Consider the following 16,273-nt stretch of genomic DNA (forward strand, 5'->3'; position numbering starts at 1 on the left):
TGTCATTCAATTTTATTTATGTACATGGAAAAATCACTCAATATTTGTCACTCTTATTACTCTGGACAGTTCTCTATCACTTCAATTAAGAATAAGGAGATTTTATTTACCTTCACTTATTTCTTCTCTGATGATCTTCCTTTCATTATGCAGATTTATGTTTCTAACCTGTATTTTTCTTTACTCTAAAGAACTTATTTTAAAATATCTTGCAAGGAAGAAATTTTACTGGTCACGATTTCCCCAATTTCTATTTGCGTAAGTACTTATTTCTTCACTTTTAAAAGATAATTTTACTGGATACACAATTCTACGTTGGTGGGGTTTTCTCCAAAACTTTAAATATTTCACTCAACTCTTCTTGCTTTCATAGTTTCTGGTAAAGTCTGATATAATTCTGTTTTCTATAAGGAATTTTGTTTTCCCCTTCTCTGATATTTCAAGATTTTTCTTTTTCACCAGTTTTCTGCAATTTAAATCTGATATGTCTAGGTGTAGTTTTTTTGTTTTGTTTTGTTTTGTTTTGTTGTTACATTTATCTTGCTTGTTTTCTGAGCTTCCTTCATCTCATTTGGCATATCATTTGATTTTGGAAAATTCCCAGCCATCATTACATCAAGAATTTCTTCTGTTCTTTCTTCTTCCAGCATTTCCATAATGCATATATTATTCCTTTTGGAATTGTCTTAGAGGACTTGGGCCTTTTGTTCTGTGTGCACATGTATTTTAATTTTTATTGGGTAAAATCTTAGGAATGGAATTGCTAGGTCATGTGGAAAGTGAATGTTTTACTTTATGGGACGCTGCCAAATTGTTCAGGGAGTTGTTCTCCTCCTCCTTCTCCTCCTCCTCCTCCTCCTCTTCTTCTTCTCTGTCTCTCTTTCTGCCCCCCCACCCCCCACCTCTCTCCTTCCCTTTCTCCTTCCTGATTGTCATATCCTGAGTTGCTTTCTTCTTATTCACCTTTCCACCATAATATTCTGCTTCACTTCAGGCCCAGACCAATGAAGTCAGCTGTCTGTGAACTGAGACCTCTGAAACCAAAAGCCCCAAATAAAATTTCTTCCTCTAAAATTGTTCTTGTCTGTTGTTCTGCTCACAGGAGGAAAAAAAAAAAAAAAAAAACTAAAACAGTGTCTTTAGTAAGGCAAAAATAATAGTGCATTCAGATATAAACATATGAATATATAATTATGGAATATATTCTAGAGAGCATTTAATAACAACTGATAATAAGTATTTCAAATGCTGGGGATTACTAAGTTCAAAATGTACTGTGCCATATGGCAATGTGGGGCTGAATTTAGGATTCCATCAATCTCTTTTAGAAATTTTATAGATCTTATTTAAGAAATCTTTGCCTAACCAGTGATATAAAATTTTCTATGATTCTTCTAGAAGATTTATAATTGTATGTTTTATATTTAAGCCTATAATACACCTTGAGTTAATTTTTGAGTAAGCTGTGAGATTGGTTGAAGATCTTGTTTTTTAAATTGGACTTATTGTTTTTTTTGGTTTAGTTTAGTTTGCATGTAACATCCAGCAAGGACTACCTCTTCTACCTTAAATAATCTGAAAAAAAATCAGTTGATTATACATATGTTGTTCTATTTCTGGACCCTTATCTATTCCATTGATTTAGGTCTCTTCCCTTTGGGGTTTCTTTTCAAGTTCTGTTAGTGTGGGTCTAGAGTACCTTTATTCTAAGGACAGAAAAGCCCTGCTTTTCAGGTATAGCCCTTCTGGGTTGTCAACTGAATGCTTGGGTTTTCTTCGAAGTCCCTTCTCTGAAACGTCAATGTCTCTCAGCATTGTGTCTTCTCTAGAATCCTCATTCATTTCATAACCCCCAGCTATTTGTTCTTTGCCCTTCCTTGAGGACTTTTCTCTTGAATGCTTGCATCTTATTCAGCCAAAAACACTCATGAAGAACCTTGAAGATTTTTGGAGCTACTTCTCTGGGAAGCGAACTTCTACTCTTTTGTATTTTTAACAAAATGTCAGACACCTCAATAGATCCAAGCTTTGATTTATGTCTTTTCAGTTCAGCACTACTGAAAGTCCAAGATCAGGTAGCCCCACCTTTTCGGGCCCTAGTGAGGGACCCCTTGGCTAGATCACAACCTGGAAGAGAAGCAGAAAACGAAATGGCCATGTACAAAGGAGATCAAGTGCATGGGGTGGATTTTCTTTATAAAAACCCAGTTTTGAGAACTATCTCAGTTCTGAGAGAACTTCTTTAATCCCCGTGACTTAACTACCTCCCACAAGATCCCACCTCTTAAAGGCTCTGCCACACTGGGGGCCAAGCCTCCAGCATACAGACATTTGGGAGACAAATGACATCCAAAACATAGCAGCCCTATTCCTTTATCTTTTTTCCAATTCTTTTTTCTCTTTGCATTTCAGTTTGGGATGTCTTCTTCAACATATCTTCAAGTTCACTGATTGTTTCCTTGGCTCTGTCCGGTCTTCTGCTGAGTCCATCAAAGGCATTGTTCATTTCTGTCACAGTGTTTTTTTTTTTATTTCTAGCATTTAAAAATTGTTTAAATTTTCCATTTCTCTGCATATATTAATCATAAATTCTTGCCAATGGTCCATGTTTTCAACTAAAGACCTTAATATACTAATACTTATGTTATATCACCTATCTGATAATGCTTAAATTTTGTCATATCTGAGTCTTGTTTAAATGCTTTATCTCTTCAAACTATGCTTTTACTTGCCTGTTAGTGCACTGCACAGTTATTGTTGAAAGCTGAACATGCTATATGTGGTAATAGGAACTAAGGTAATCAGCCTTTTAACATGCACTTTCATGTTAGTCTGTAGGAGCTGGGCTGTGTTTGATGTTTGCTGTAGCTTCAGGTAACAAAGGTTTCAGTGTGTGTACATGCATATGCATGTGCATGCACAGGTGTGTGTGGGGGGGTTGGGGAGTGTATTTGTTTGGTTTTTGGATTTTACTTCCCTGTTGTCTTTGGGTCCTCAAAGAATTCCCTCTTAAATAGAATCTGTGTCTTGTAGTCTTAATTGTAATCTAGGGTTATTATTATACAGTCCTATTGCATAGTAATAAAGTGTTGAGGAGAGGAAGCATTCTATAATCTTACAATTAAATCTCAGGTCTTTAGCGGGTCTGAGTCCCTGGGTTAATGATATTCAGAAGCATTGCTTAGCTTCTTTTTCCTCCCCAATGATAGAAGACTGGAAGAGGTTGGAGATGCCTAATTTTCCAGGTCAGAAAATGTTCTGGTAAAGTATTGCTCTTGGGGACAAACCTTTATTTCAGAGAACACTCTGGGCATATTTCAAGATGGTCAATTTTCTCCCCTCTCTACCAGCAGAACTGTTTTATCGTCACTGTGATAATCTGGTGGGGCTCCTGGAGGCAAACTTTCTGAATACTATGGCCCTTAGTCATCTTTTTTAAAAAAATTCTTTTAGTTTTTATGGACCTTTAATTTATTTATTTATATGTGGTGCTGAGAATCAAACCCAGTGCCTCACACATGCCAGGCAAGTGCTCTACCACTGAGCTACAACCCTAACCCGTTGTGGCCTTTAGTCTTACGCTCCATCAATTCCATGCTGTACCTTCAGTGAACTGTCAGTTACCATTAAGTATGCCTGGCTCCTGAAGTTTTTTTCAGTAAACAATAAGAGGGTAGATATCCAGTTTAATTCTATAAGCCAATATCATCATGATATCAAAGCCAGACAATGATTCATGGAAAGAAAAACAAAATATAGATACAAATACTCTTAACAAAGTAAAAAGCAAGTCAAATCTTGGAAAGGAGAACTGTATGCCATGATCAAGTGAACAGTGTCCCTGGAATGCAAGGTTGATTTAACACCTGAAAAAATCAATTAATGTAGTATTAATATAATAAAATATAAAAGCTAAGTGATCATCTTAAAAAGCAAGAAAAAGTATTTGACAAAATCCAATGCACATTAATGATTGAAATGAGAAAACCTCCCCAAAAACTAGAAATAGAAGCTACCTTTCTCAATCTAATAAAGTACATCTACATCAAGCCCACAGCTAACGTGATAAAAGTGGTAAAAGACTTCACACTTTTTCTTAATAGAAGAATGAGGCAAGCATGTCCGCTTCTTCCATTTCTAGTCTAGACAGATCCTTCCCCACAGAAGATAGGTATGATTAATAAGGACCTTAAAAGCTGCTCAACATACTTATTTCATAAGGAAAAGCAAATTAAAACTCCAATGAGATATGATTAGACATCTGTCAGAATGGCTGAAATGAAAGACTGACCATATCATGTACTTTGACAATGCAGATAAACTAGAACTCTCATACACTGCTGGTGGGAATATGAAGTGACAAAACAAAACAACTTGGCAGTCCCTTAAAAAGTTAAACAGCCCTTACAACATGAGCTTGCTATTCTAGTCATTGGTCTTTGCCCAAGGAATCTATACAGATTTTTATTTGATCTAAAAGCAACCCAAATGCCCATCAACTGGTGAATAAATTGCAATATGCAAATTGCAATGTATGATATATATATATAAATAAATTGCAATATATTCAGAAAATGGAGTACTACTCAGTAATAAAAGGAAATGGAGTTCTGATATACTCAGTCTCATGCATGAATTTAAAACTAATCAGCCTTACAGAGTAGATAACTGCTTAATTCTATTTTTATGAAAGTATGGAAAATGAAATACAGTGATGAAAAGGAGGCCAAAGGTGGCCTGGTGATCGAAGCAAAGGGGAAGGAAATTATAAATTTTAGTAGTGATGAGCATGTTCTCCATCTTGATTGTGGTGATGGTTTCCCACATTTATTACATATTTCAAAACTTGTCAAATTATACACCTAAATATGTGCAATTTATATGTTATTCCTCAAAACTATTTTTAAAATTTACTGTGTATGTTGTGTGCCTTTGCCTTTTTGTTTCATTTGTCTATTCATTCCTTTTTATTAGTTCACAATGAAATGAAAATAGTTTGAGAACAGTGTTCTCAGAATTTGCATTGTTTGAAAAAGGCCTGATTTAAGAGGAATAATAGATTTTGATAAATCAAGAGTGCATGTTGAAATTTCTTAAATACTCATTATAATAAGAGAAAAGCAATATGTATCTTCAAACTAGCAGATGTTCAAAACAGAATGGGAAAAAGAACCACCCAACCCAAAGGAAGGCAAGAAAAAAGAGAAAGAACACAGAAGTCAGGACAAATACCACAGAAGATAGAAATAAGGACAGTGGTAGTGGGAATATGAAGTGACTCACAGTAGTGGCATTCCATGTAACTAGGCCAGGCAGGGTGGTGCATGCCTGTAATCCCAGCAACTTGGGAGGCTGAAGCAGGAAGAGCACAAGTTCAAGGGCAGCCTCAGCAACTTAGTGAGGCCTTAAGCAATTTAACAAGATCCTATCTCAAAATAAAAGGGGCTGAGATGTGGCTTAGTGGTAAAGCAGCACCAGGTTAAATCCCTGGTACCAAAAAAAAAAAAAAGTAATGAACTAAATGGCCCAATTAAAAGATTAAAAATGGTATATTATTGTGGGAAGCCGTCCTTATTTAGCAGAATCAGACTAGGTTGAACCATGGGATGCAGATGCCTGGCTTCTAGGAATTGCCCAGAAGCATGTGGTACTGTGTGGGAGTGGTTCCCTGTCTCCTTCTGGAATATTCCCCCTTAAGAGAATGGCTCCCCTAATTCCACTCTATCCTGTCCATCACAGAAGAAGCTCCTCCCAGTCCTTGCCCCCTTTATCTGTGTGTTATAAATAAAAGAGAGTTCAGCAAGTTGTTGTTGTAAGAACCCAGAGCTGGTATGGCCAGACCTATCATGCCTCCTCTCATTTAAAAAGAGTATTGGCTCTTGTGTATTTATTGAGTAGATAAGTTTTTTGGGCAATAGATAGAAAAGCTGCCAACATCATCCTCTGGCAGTTAACCCTTTCCTCACCCACACGGGACATGACAGAGGGGACCCCCAAACATTATTATTAAAATGATATATTTACAAAGTACAAATAGAACACATAGGATACAGGAAATTTAAAAGTAAAGGAGTGAGAGTCTTATCATGCAACCTCTAACTTAGAAAAGTTGATGTAGCTTCACTAACATCAGGGAAAACTTTCAAGACAGTGATGTCTGGAAGTGAAATTGGTTGGTTTATAAAGATAAAAGAAGGATGTCACTAAGAAGATAATAACAATTGTAAATGTGTATGCTCCCCTAAATATGACCCCCCAATTGTAAAATAGTTTGTTTTTATAAAAACAATCGATAAAATTGCAGTAGAAATAGAAGAAACAGTAATATCCACAATCCGTGAGTGGGAGTTATTTTAAAAACTTTCTGTCAAATTAACAGAACAAGAAGATATTGTCAAAGTACAAAATATTTGAAGAACAAATTAAAAAGTCGACATAATGGGCATATATAGTATGTTTTACTTAACAACTGCTGATTAAAAACATGTGTGGAATAAGTACAAAATAAGGTATTAAAAGAAATCTCTGCCCTTCAACCCCTTTCTTCCCGCAATATCTGCAAATATGCAAGAAGGCCAGAGAGAATGAGGTTTTCTTTAAAAATACAATACTGATTATATGTTGGGTGACTAAATTTTATAAATAAAAATATAGAACTCTCAATTAAATTTGATTCCAGGAAGGCAACAAATAATTTTTTAGTGTATCTCAATGTTATACTATGAAAGTGTTCATTGTTTCTCTGAAATTCAGCTCAGTGCCTAGATTTTTTTTTCTGAAGACCCTAATCATCATAGAGAAAGGTCATTTGGGGGCTCTTGGCTAAGTCATGACCCTCTAAGTTCCAACTCCATGGGGGGCTGAGAAAGAGAATCATTCTCCTTGGTGGGTCTTTCTCCCCACAGGGTCCTGACTTGAGCCGCATAACCCAGGGCTCCACTCAAGGAAGGGGCTTCCTGCAAGGTTGGCTTGCACAGTTCTCTTCTGCCTGAGTTTAGGCTGTGAAAGGGGACAAGTGTAGTCATGGTAACAAAAAAACACAGTCATAATTTGCAAAAACACAGACATTTTAACTTTAATAAGTTATAAAAGTTAGGAATCAAATTTTACCATACAGAATAAAAATGCATTGATGTCTGTTATCAGTAAGATAAAAATTTCGAGATTTGAGTTCAGCACCTTAGTGGTTCCATATAGAATCATACTGCTTCATCTGACAAAGACACTGCTATATTGAGCACCATTTATATACTCAAAACAGATTTAAAAATCTTAAAATACAAATGAAAGGCTTATACATGAAATTCCATGGGTATCCCAAAAGGAATAAATCAGAGAGAACCCCCAAACCTAGCACAAGTCTCCCCAAGACTAATATGTGACTCTGGGGTACCTTGGGAGATTATCCGGGTGGTGTGAGCAGTCTTAGTGTCACCATGGTGTTAGAAACCTCAGCTAGAAGACATCCATCTGCCTCTTTGGGGCTCGAGGAACCTCTCAGAAACAGATGCTGATTTGGAAAGCTCAGGACTGTTTTCTCTAAGTTCGGTCTCTAAGTATTCTCATGCTCAGAGGAGATTTGCAAGTTCTCAGAGCCTGGTGAATGATTGTGTTCCTTGGACAGAGACATCTAAGGACCATCTAGCTCTAGAGAACTCTGTGGGTATATGGCCCAAGGATTGTATGTGGGGCCATGGGCAGGTTGGCCTTCAGTTTCCTGAGGGCATCTTGGGCAGAGGATAGGTACCCAGTGAATGTCTCACCTGGGGCCTCTATGAAGCCCTGTTTTGGTGGTATCTGGGAATGCAGTGTTCCCATTTCACAACCCCTAGTTTGGGCAATTAATTGAGTAATACTCTCTGGTTAGCATTAGTCCTGAACTTCCTACAAATTCTGTGTAGGACCATGTAAGAAACACTCAGTTCTCAGCCTGTGAATAGCACCAGCTGCCCTGGGTTCAACAAATGAGGGCAAGCCACAGAATCCATTCCCCTTGTATAGAGAAGAGGATGGCAAAAGTGTTCTCAACCACAGACCAAGGGAGATACTCAAAAGGTTTCCTCCAGTCTGGTTCCTTGGAAGACAAGAGGGGCACAGGGCAGTGTAGGGGCATGCATGGGAAGTGGCAGCAAAGGTGGAGCGGTTGCCTGGGCCAGGAGGTGGGAAGGCTGGTTTCCTTCCACCCAGGTGGAAAATTAAGCATTGTCCTAGATACCATTGTAACTGGTCCCTACATTCTTAGCTTCTCAGACCATCCACTCAGACATACTCACACATGTATACAGATTCAAACACACTGAGCACCTTGAAATCCAATAGGGAATAGACCTTAGGGGATTATCCTGAGCCTCAGTATTCTCACCCATATAACGGGAGTTTAACAAGAAAGAGTTCTCTGAGATCTATGACTGGTGAGAATACAAAGCCTCTAGAAGTTTCCTGGACATAAAAAGCTCAATTACCTGTCAGCCTAGGCCCAGCTAAGGAGCTAATGTGCCCCTGGGTCTTGTCATTTTGGGTCCTGGGAGCTGCATATTCACATATCAATGTATCGAGAGGTAAAGATTAGCCACCTTCTTCCCATCCACCCCAACTCCCTTCCTCCTGTTTCCCTCTCAGCATCTTGTTCACAAAGCACCATTTTGCCAGAAACCAGAAGTTGTCAAGATTTTGAAAGCGTAAAAGACAGCAGACTTTGCTCACCTCTTCCCATGCCTCCCATCAGAGCCCACATCTTGCAGGTCACTGCTGGGTTCTGGAACTTCTAAGAGATGGAGGTGGGGAGGAAGCAGGACTAAAGAGGGAAAGCCCACCCTGTGGGGCTAGACTGGTCTTCAGATATAATCTTGAGTCTCAGAGCCCGACATCTTACACCCCAGTGGTACCACTTCAGCACTCTGGGAGATTCAGGGCCGTGGGTCACTCACTGGACTGACTCACCAAAGCATGTGCCGACTCCACCCTTCTAATACACTTTGGGAGGGACAGAGGCTCCCTGGAAGAATCTGGGGACTGAGGCCAGGCTGGCCAGGAGAACACAAGGGCTCTTCCCCTAGAAGCAGGTCAGCAAGCAAGGCCAGGCTACTGGAGAGGAGAGAAACTTACTTCTTCCCCATTGTCTTTGTCTCATGGCTCCCAGTTATTGAATTCTTATTACTTTTCTGGAAAGAACTAGACAGCTGCCCAGGCCAAATGCAATTGAAAGAAATGAGCACCAAATGGATCAAATGACTTTTCCTAAGTCCTTAGTTAATTATCAGACTAGATCAGTCCAAGACAGGAGAACAAAGTATTTATAGCCTGGTGCATCTAGAACCTATGGCCCTTTACAGATTGAGAGGTTTTCCATGAAAATCTAAACATCTGAAAAAACATACTATCTGGCAAAGCAAGAGCCTGTGGAAAAGAGAGATTTCACAGTGGCAGTACCCAAGATGACAGTCAGCTCTGGATGAGTGCGGCCCCATGTTGCTCACAGTCCCCGACTGGGCACTACACTTATCCTTGTCACCTGCCTGGCCCTCGAGGGCATTTGAGTTCATGACCTTCACTTCATTGTACTCATTTGGGCAACTGGTCAGTTATTAAACCACCATATCTCCTAACAGTCCACAAGGGGCTTGTTCCTTGGTCTTGGGATTGATAGGAAATGTCCTGTGTTTCCACCAAGGAAAGGAAGATTGTGAACTATTGCTCAGAAACTTGGGGAAAATTCTTTTTGTCTTTGATTTATCCCTCTTGGCCTCCCTTTACTGATAAAAGTTGTAGAACCTCTACCTTCCTATACACTCCACACCCAACACTACTATAAGATTTAGGTCATTCCTGGGCTGGCAAATACACATGCTAACCTAGCTGCTGCAGGATCAAACCTGTATACATAAAATTTTTTATATCATTCCCCTTTTTAGTTTTCTCAAAACCTTTTGGAATCAGGAGTTTTGACTTCATTTATTTCCATGACATAGGATTTGTTATCCCATGGAATATCTCTATAAGCAAGAAAAAAAATGCTACTGATGCTATCTTTCCATTTTATTAGAACTTTCCAAGTGTCCCTTTCTTCCGCATTGCATCAATGAGCTCCTGAATTCTTTGGTTCCTGGTCCTTTCATATGGGCTAGGTCGTCGAGGGATGAGGTTGGGTGGCTGGACTTCATCATCCAGGCCATGGATTTTATAGGGTACATCTACAGCATTAGTTTCTGGGTGATCCTCAGTGGCATTGGTGCTGGAGACATTGAGAGGGACTCCCAAGGGGGTACCTGGTGAAGGCTGCACCTCCGTGGCTAGGGTAGGCCCTGGGAGTGTAGGCATGAACACATCAATGTCATTGTGCTTCCCAGGCGGTGGCTCTGCCCCATCGTCCATGTTGGTGATGTTGTTTCGCAGGTTACAGGACTTGCAGCAGAGTTTGTTGTAGCCTGGGATGGAACAATAGCGAGACAAGACTTCCATCCTACAGAACATTGACTTGTCGCCTTGGCAGTGGCTCTCTGAAAGAGAAAAGTGGAACAAATAACCAAAGGACAAGGTAAGGGGGACTCTGTTCCCCCACAGAGTGCAGCTTGCTGGAAGAGGCACATGAGGGAGCCCAGAGACAGCACAGAGGTGAGGGAGCTCACGCAGAAAGTCTGTGTGCTTCAGGGTCAGGGTGAGCAGGTGGCATCTGGAGACCCTGCCCTGGTGTGCTGTCATACAAGCTGTGAGCGATGCTCCCCTCCTTCAAGCAGGCCCCAGCTGAATCAGGATTTTTCAGTGTCTCTCAAAGTTTGAGATGGAAAGGAGGCCTGTTTGTTTTTATGGAGTGATTCCAAGCTCAATTTTAAAGAACCAGCCTTTGGTGGGATCTTCACATTTGGCATGCCAGTGGTAACCCCAGTGAAGTTTTGTGGCAGGGTTTGACTTTAGAATAATGTGTAAGTAGTAACTATAACAAAATTAAACCTAAAAGAGCCAACTCCTAAAACCCAATACACCAATCCCAGAATCTTGGCTGTGACCTCACCAAACTCCACTGTGGTTCCATCCTGATCCAAACTCTCCAGCTGTTTCTAAATAGTCCCTAAAGAAAAAATTTTAAAAAACACTCAAACTTGCATGGGCATTTTTACTCTCACTTGCCTCAACTTACCCAAATGCATCTTGTCCTGCCACCGATGCATCCAACCTATGGCCCTTCCAACCAAGCTTCTAGGAACTTCCCAAACAAACTTGATGCCTTCTTATAAGGCCCAGAATGTCCTCCTCTTTACTTTCTACCCAAGAGACGGGCCATTCATGGTCCAGCTGGCATGGAGAGCCCTGACTCTCTGCAGAGGCCACTGTTGTCTCTTTCTCTTTCTGCAGGGCTGTCTTCTCCATGGCCTATCTCCAACTCCATCTGTAGCTATGTTAATTCTGCCTCATACTTTTTCTTCTCACTCTCTTCACTCTGTCTTCTTCCCCAAATTTCACCCTCCCTTCCCTCTTGCCCACCACCTCATTCCATGACACACACAAAAAATGAGAAAATTTCCAAACTTCAGTCCATATAAAAAAAAAAACAAGCCATATTACAGAAGGTGTGTGATCCACTGTAAGACCATGATCACTGAGTTCAATGGGCTCAGCCCTGCCTGCTGTGGTTCTCCGCACAAACACACTCCACTCTCTAGTGATGATTTCAGACCTTTCCACCCAGACCTCAGATGAGCCCTCCTCTACCTTCACTCTCCCCAGTTAACCTCATCTCTTAACTAAGGAAGGAAGAAAGGAAGGGGGAAAGAAGGAGGGAAGAAAGGAAGATAAGGAGAGAAGGATGAAGTAAGACAGGGAGGGAAAGATGGAAAGAAGGAAGGACGAAGTAAGACGGGAGGGAGTTGAAGAAAAGAAGGGAGAAGGCAAGAAGGAAGGAAGAAGGGCAGTAGAGAAGGAGGAATGGGAAGAAAGGATGGAAGGAAAAAAGAGCAGGCATCAGATAGGAGGCACATCTGATGCAGATATTCCATGCACCAATATACAGCACTGTCTATACCTGGCCCATCCTGGCCCATTGAAACGTCCTGCAATCACAGTTGAACAGAGCCTCCTTCCATTGAGGGCCAGGGATTCTGATGTCCTCCTGCTTCTGCATGGTCACTGCAATTTCCCCTTAGAGGCTGTTGACCTGCTAACACCAAATTCCTGGAGCATATCCCCTGTGGGTCTCAAAGGTGCCTGACATGCTCCCTCTGGCCACAGGGCTTTTGCACATACCATGCCTCCCTTCTTCCTCCAGCTCTCCTTCTCATCCTTTAGGTCCATCTGAAACACATCTTCCTCTGGCAGGCATTGCCTGACCTCTCTTAGGTGGCAAAATTCCTCCATCTATGGTATCATGGTGCCATGCTTTCCTCACACTTCATCCCAGTTGGGAAGTTCGTTTCATTGTCAGATCAGATGACTAGTGCCTGATTTTTTCATCAACCTGAAAGCCCCAAAGGATAGAGCCCCAAGATATATTTAGACACTGCTCCAGTCCCAAAGCCAAGCACAGTGAATCAAAGAATGCATGTAAAAAGGAAAAACATGAATTAATTGAGGAAGTTCAAGACAGGGAACTAAGAGATTTTAATTCAGCAAAGGCACAGGCAAGCAGAGCATATGGAGGCAGTCACTACCATCCAGTTGCAGCCTTAAGCTCCTTAGTGGCCCAAATAAGGAGGGAACATGACTGACTGCAGGCTCCACGACACTAGAAGATAAAAACAGATCAGCCTTGCAGGAAGAGCCCAGGTCTTCCTAACTGAGACCAAGAAAATGCTCATGGTGTACAGGGGGAAATGTGGATATCCTCATGCCGACAGGCAATTCCAGAAACAAGATGGAAGGGCCTGGCACACAGTTTTCAGGGTTGTAAAACCAGGAGACGGCTTCCTCAAAAAATTTACACGAATGCCCAGTATATGAAACAGATAAAATCAGAATTGTCCTATTTGAAGTTGGAGTGGAGGGGGACATAAAGGCCCACCTGCTCCCTTCCTGACCCCACTCTCTCTCCTTCCCCTCTCAGCAGCCACTGAGCTTGAATGGTATGAAAACTGATGATCACAGTTCTCATGGGGACACATGTTAGTCAGCTTTGCATCACCATGATCAAAATATCTGACAATAACAACTTAGAGGAGGAAAAGTTTATTTGGGCTCATGGTTTCAGAGGGCTTAGTCCATGGTCAGCTGGCTCCAAGGCAGAAACATCATGGCAAAAGCATATGACAGAGGAAAGCTGCTCATTTCATTGCAGCTGTGTAGGAGAGAGAGGAGAGAGGAGAGAGAGAGAGTGAGAGAGAGGTGGGGGAGGGGACCAGAGAAAAGATAAACCCTTCCAAGGCACATCCTCAAGGACTTACTTCCTCCAACTAGGTCTTACCTCCCAGTAGTCCATTCAACTATCAATGGATTGATCCATCAAATGGATTACTCCACTGATCAAATGGATTAATCCACTGATGAGGTCAGAACCCTCATGATCCAAACATTGCCTAAAATTCCACTCTGAACCTTGCTGCATTAGGAACCATGCTTTCAACACATGAGTTTTTGGAGACATTCCATATCTAAATCACAATAGGACCCAAGGAGACTTTTCAAAAAGAGCTGAATGCCCCAGAGACTGGGGAGGCTGAGGCAAGAGGATCACAAGCTCAAGGCCAGCCTCAACAATTTAGCAAGGCCCTCAACAACTTAGTGAGGCCCTGTCTCAAAATAAAAAAATAGAAAATGACTGTTGTAGCTCAATGATAAAGCACCCCTGGGTTCAAACCCCAGTACCCAAACAACAACCCCACCAAAAAAAAAAAAAATCTGGATATAAACTTCCTCCCTCCAATAAGCTCTGACAAAAGAAGAAGCTGGGACCTGTTGTCTTGCCTTTTCTTTTGCACAAAGAATGGATTTGGGAGTAAATAGTTGTGTCATTGCCCTTACTTATCTCCTTCACCAGGCTGGGATCCCTGAATAGCAGTTCTCACATTGGTCTAGTACAGGGGTCGGGACGTTACTGCCATGGGCCAAATCTGTCCCTTCTGGTTTTTGAAATAGTTTTATTGGAACACAGTTACTATGGTTTGGATCTGGAATGTCCCTCAAAGGCCCATTGATCCTCAGCTTGGCACTATTGGGAAGCAATAAAACATTTAAGAAGCAGGGCCTAGTAGAAGTGAGGTCATTGAAGGTGTACCCTTGAAGGGATTCTGGGACACCAGGCCCTTCCTGGCTCTGCTTCCTATTTGCCATGAGATGAACAATCCTCCATGTTACTCCTGCCCTGGTGTATTGTGCCACCACAAGCCCAAAGCAAGAGCGCCAAGTGACCATGAACTGAAACCCCTGAAACCATGAAACCTTGCTTACCTCAGGTATTTTGTCACAGTGATAGACAGTTAACAAAATAAAAGCCATGTTATCTTTGGCTGCTTTCTGGCTATGATGGCAGAGTTGAGAATTGATAGAGATCTTATGGGCTCTGCTGTTGTACTTACTATCTGGCCCTTTGCAGAAAAAGTTGGCTGACCCTGATCAAGGGCATACCTGGATCAGGGCTTGACACAAAAAAAGTGCTCAGAATGTGTCCATCAAATAAACAGATAATTCTGAGTACTAGGCTCCCTTTCCACAGGACACCTCCCTTTCACCTGCTTCCCTTGTTGGACTCTGTGTCTCATTTCCTGTGAACAGTGAGCTGTATTGATCTCAGTTATTAAAAATCAAAGTAAGTCAATGAATGAACAAGTAATTGAAAAAGCTACTGGGCAGGGGCTTAACTGCTAGTATCAGCCTGGAAAGTTTTCAAAATACAGTCAACCTTCTGCAGTTGCAGGTCCTGCATCCTTGGATTCAACCACCTGTGGATCAATAATGTATGGAAAAAATATATGTACATGCATGAACTTCTTTTCCTTGTCATTGTGCCCTAAACAATACAGTATAACAACTATTTACATGGCATTAATATTGCATTAGATATTATAGATAATCTAGAGATGATTTAAAATATATAGTAGATATGTATAGATTATATGAGAATGTTATGCCATTTTATATAAGGGATTGAAGGATCCATGGAGGTTCTGAAACCAATTCTCCGAGGAGATATGCATATATATATATATAATTTTTAAAAATATTAAAATATTAACTCTTTTTTTTTTTCTTTTGGTTGTACATGATGCAGAGTCACACTGGTCATGTAATCATACAGGTATATAGGGTAATAATGTCTGTCTCATTCCACCATCCTTCCCACTTCCCCTAAGGATATTGAGGGATAATTGTAATTATTACCAACTGTTCCTGAAAGCACACCATGGTTATGTATTCTTAAGCAGAATCACCAGAAAGCCCTCTGAGATAACCGAGATGCAAATTATACCTCCAAAAGACTGAATGAAGTGTCCTGAGGTACTTACAGGTGAAGGATCTCTACCAAGATAATAATTTTGGTTTTTTAATACTTGATCTTCTGCCATTTTCAATAGCAATTCACCAGCTAGACCTTTTGGCTTCTAGTGGAGGATGATAAACCACTGATAGGAAACACTTTTCATAAACTACATTATCTGTGTGCCATTCCCACAGTTTTGGCTGTATCTGAACACCATGTGGCTTATGATTTGCTTAGTAGTTTCCTTTAAATTAACTCTTTTTAAATCTAAGATTTATTTTAGAGAAATCTTGATACTACTATCCTTCATGAAAGATGTGTGTGGTAAATAAAAGTAACTCAAGTATGAATACAAAGAAAATGTTGCTTTTAAGTCAATTTTAAAGTCAAATTCTAAGTCATCAATCTCTGTGGAACTAAACCCCTACAAAGTTCTGAGCATGAGAGAAAAAGCAAGTGTGAGAAAGATGCTGAAACTGATAAAAAGTGGGACTTTCTCCTGTGGTTGTCATAAGGGCAAATAGAATTAGGAAGGGACTACTCATGGGGCAGGGGCATGGGCTATGTCTATGTGTCATCTAAATCAGCTCCCATTTCCTGGGATGGGAAATACTAGGAGAATATTTCTTTTTCTTTTTTTTTTTTCCTCAATAAAGGGGTGGTGGGTTCATGCACCCATTTCAGCATTGCTGAAGGTCATGCACCCAGTTACCAAAGCAGGTGACATATTCCCCTCTGCCACAAGCACCCTCCATGTGCCTCAGATGTCCATTCAGCACATGGCACCCGAGGGTATTCCCCCTGACCCAGTGCTGGGGAGTTGGACTGAGTGGAAAGCACAAATGTCCCTGGTGTGCCTTTGATTAATGA

The 16,273-nt window shown here is 40.8% G+C and overlaps 1 protein-coding gene across 1 annotated transcript in view; it reads right to left on the reverse strand.

Annotated features, from left to right (window-relative positions):
* Positions 1 to 7,046: 7,046 nt before the first annotated feature.
* The window catches only part of ADAMTS2 (ADAM metallopeptidase with thrombospondin type 1 motif 2), a 254,454-nt gene continuing 245,227 nt past the window's right edge, over positions 7,047 to 16,273 (reverse strand). Inside the window, exon 22 of the mRNA XM_079144112.1 lies at positions 7,047 to 10,496. Within this exon, the coding sequence (XP_079000238.1) occupies positions 10,039 to 10,496 (458 nt within the window). The 3' untranslated portion in view covers positions 7,047 to 10,038. The remainder of the gene's footprint in view (positions 10,497 to 16,273) is intronic.

The sequence above is a fragment of the Sciurus vulgaris genome (assembly GCF_902686455.1).
Source record: "Sciurus vulgaris genome assembly, chromosome: 6".
Taxonomy (NCBI): Eukaryota; Metazoa; Chordata; class Mammalia; order Rodentia; family Sciuridae; genus Sciurus; species Sciurus vulgaris.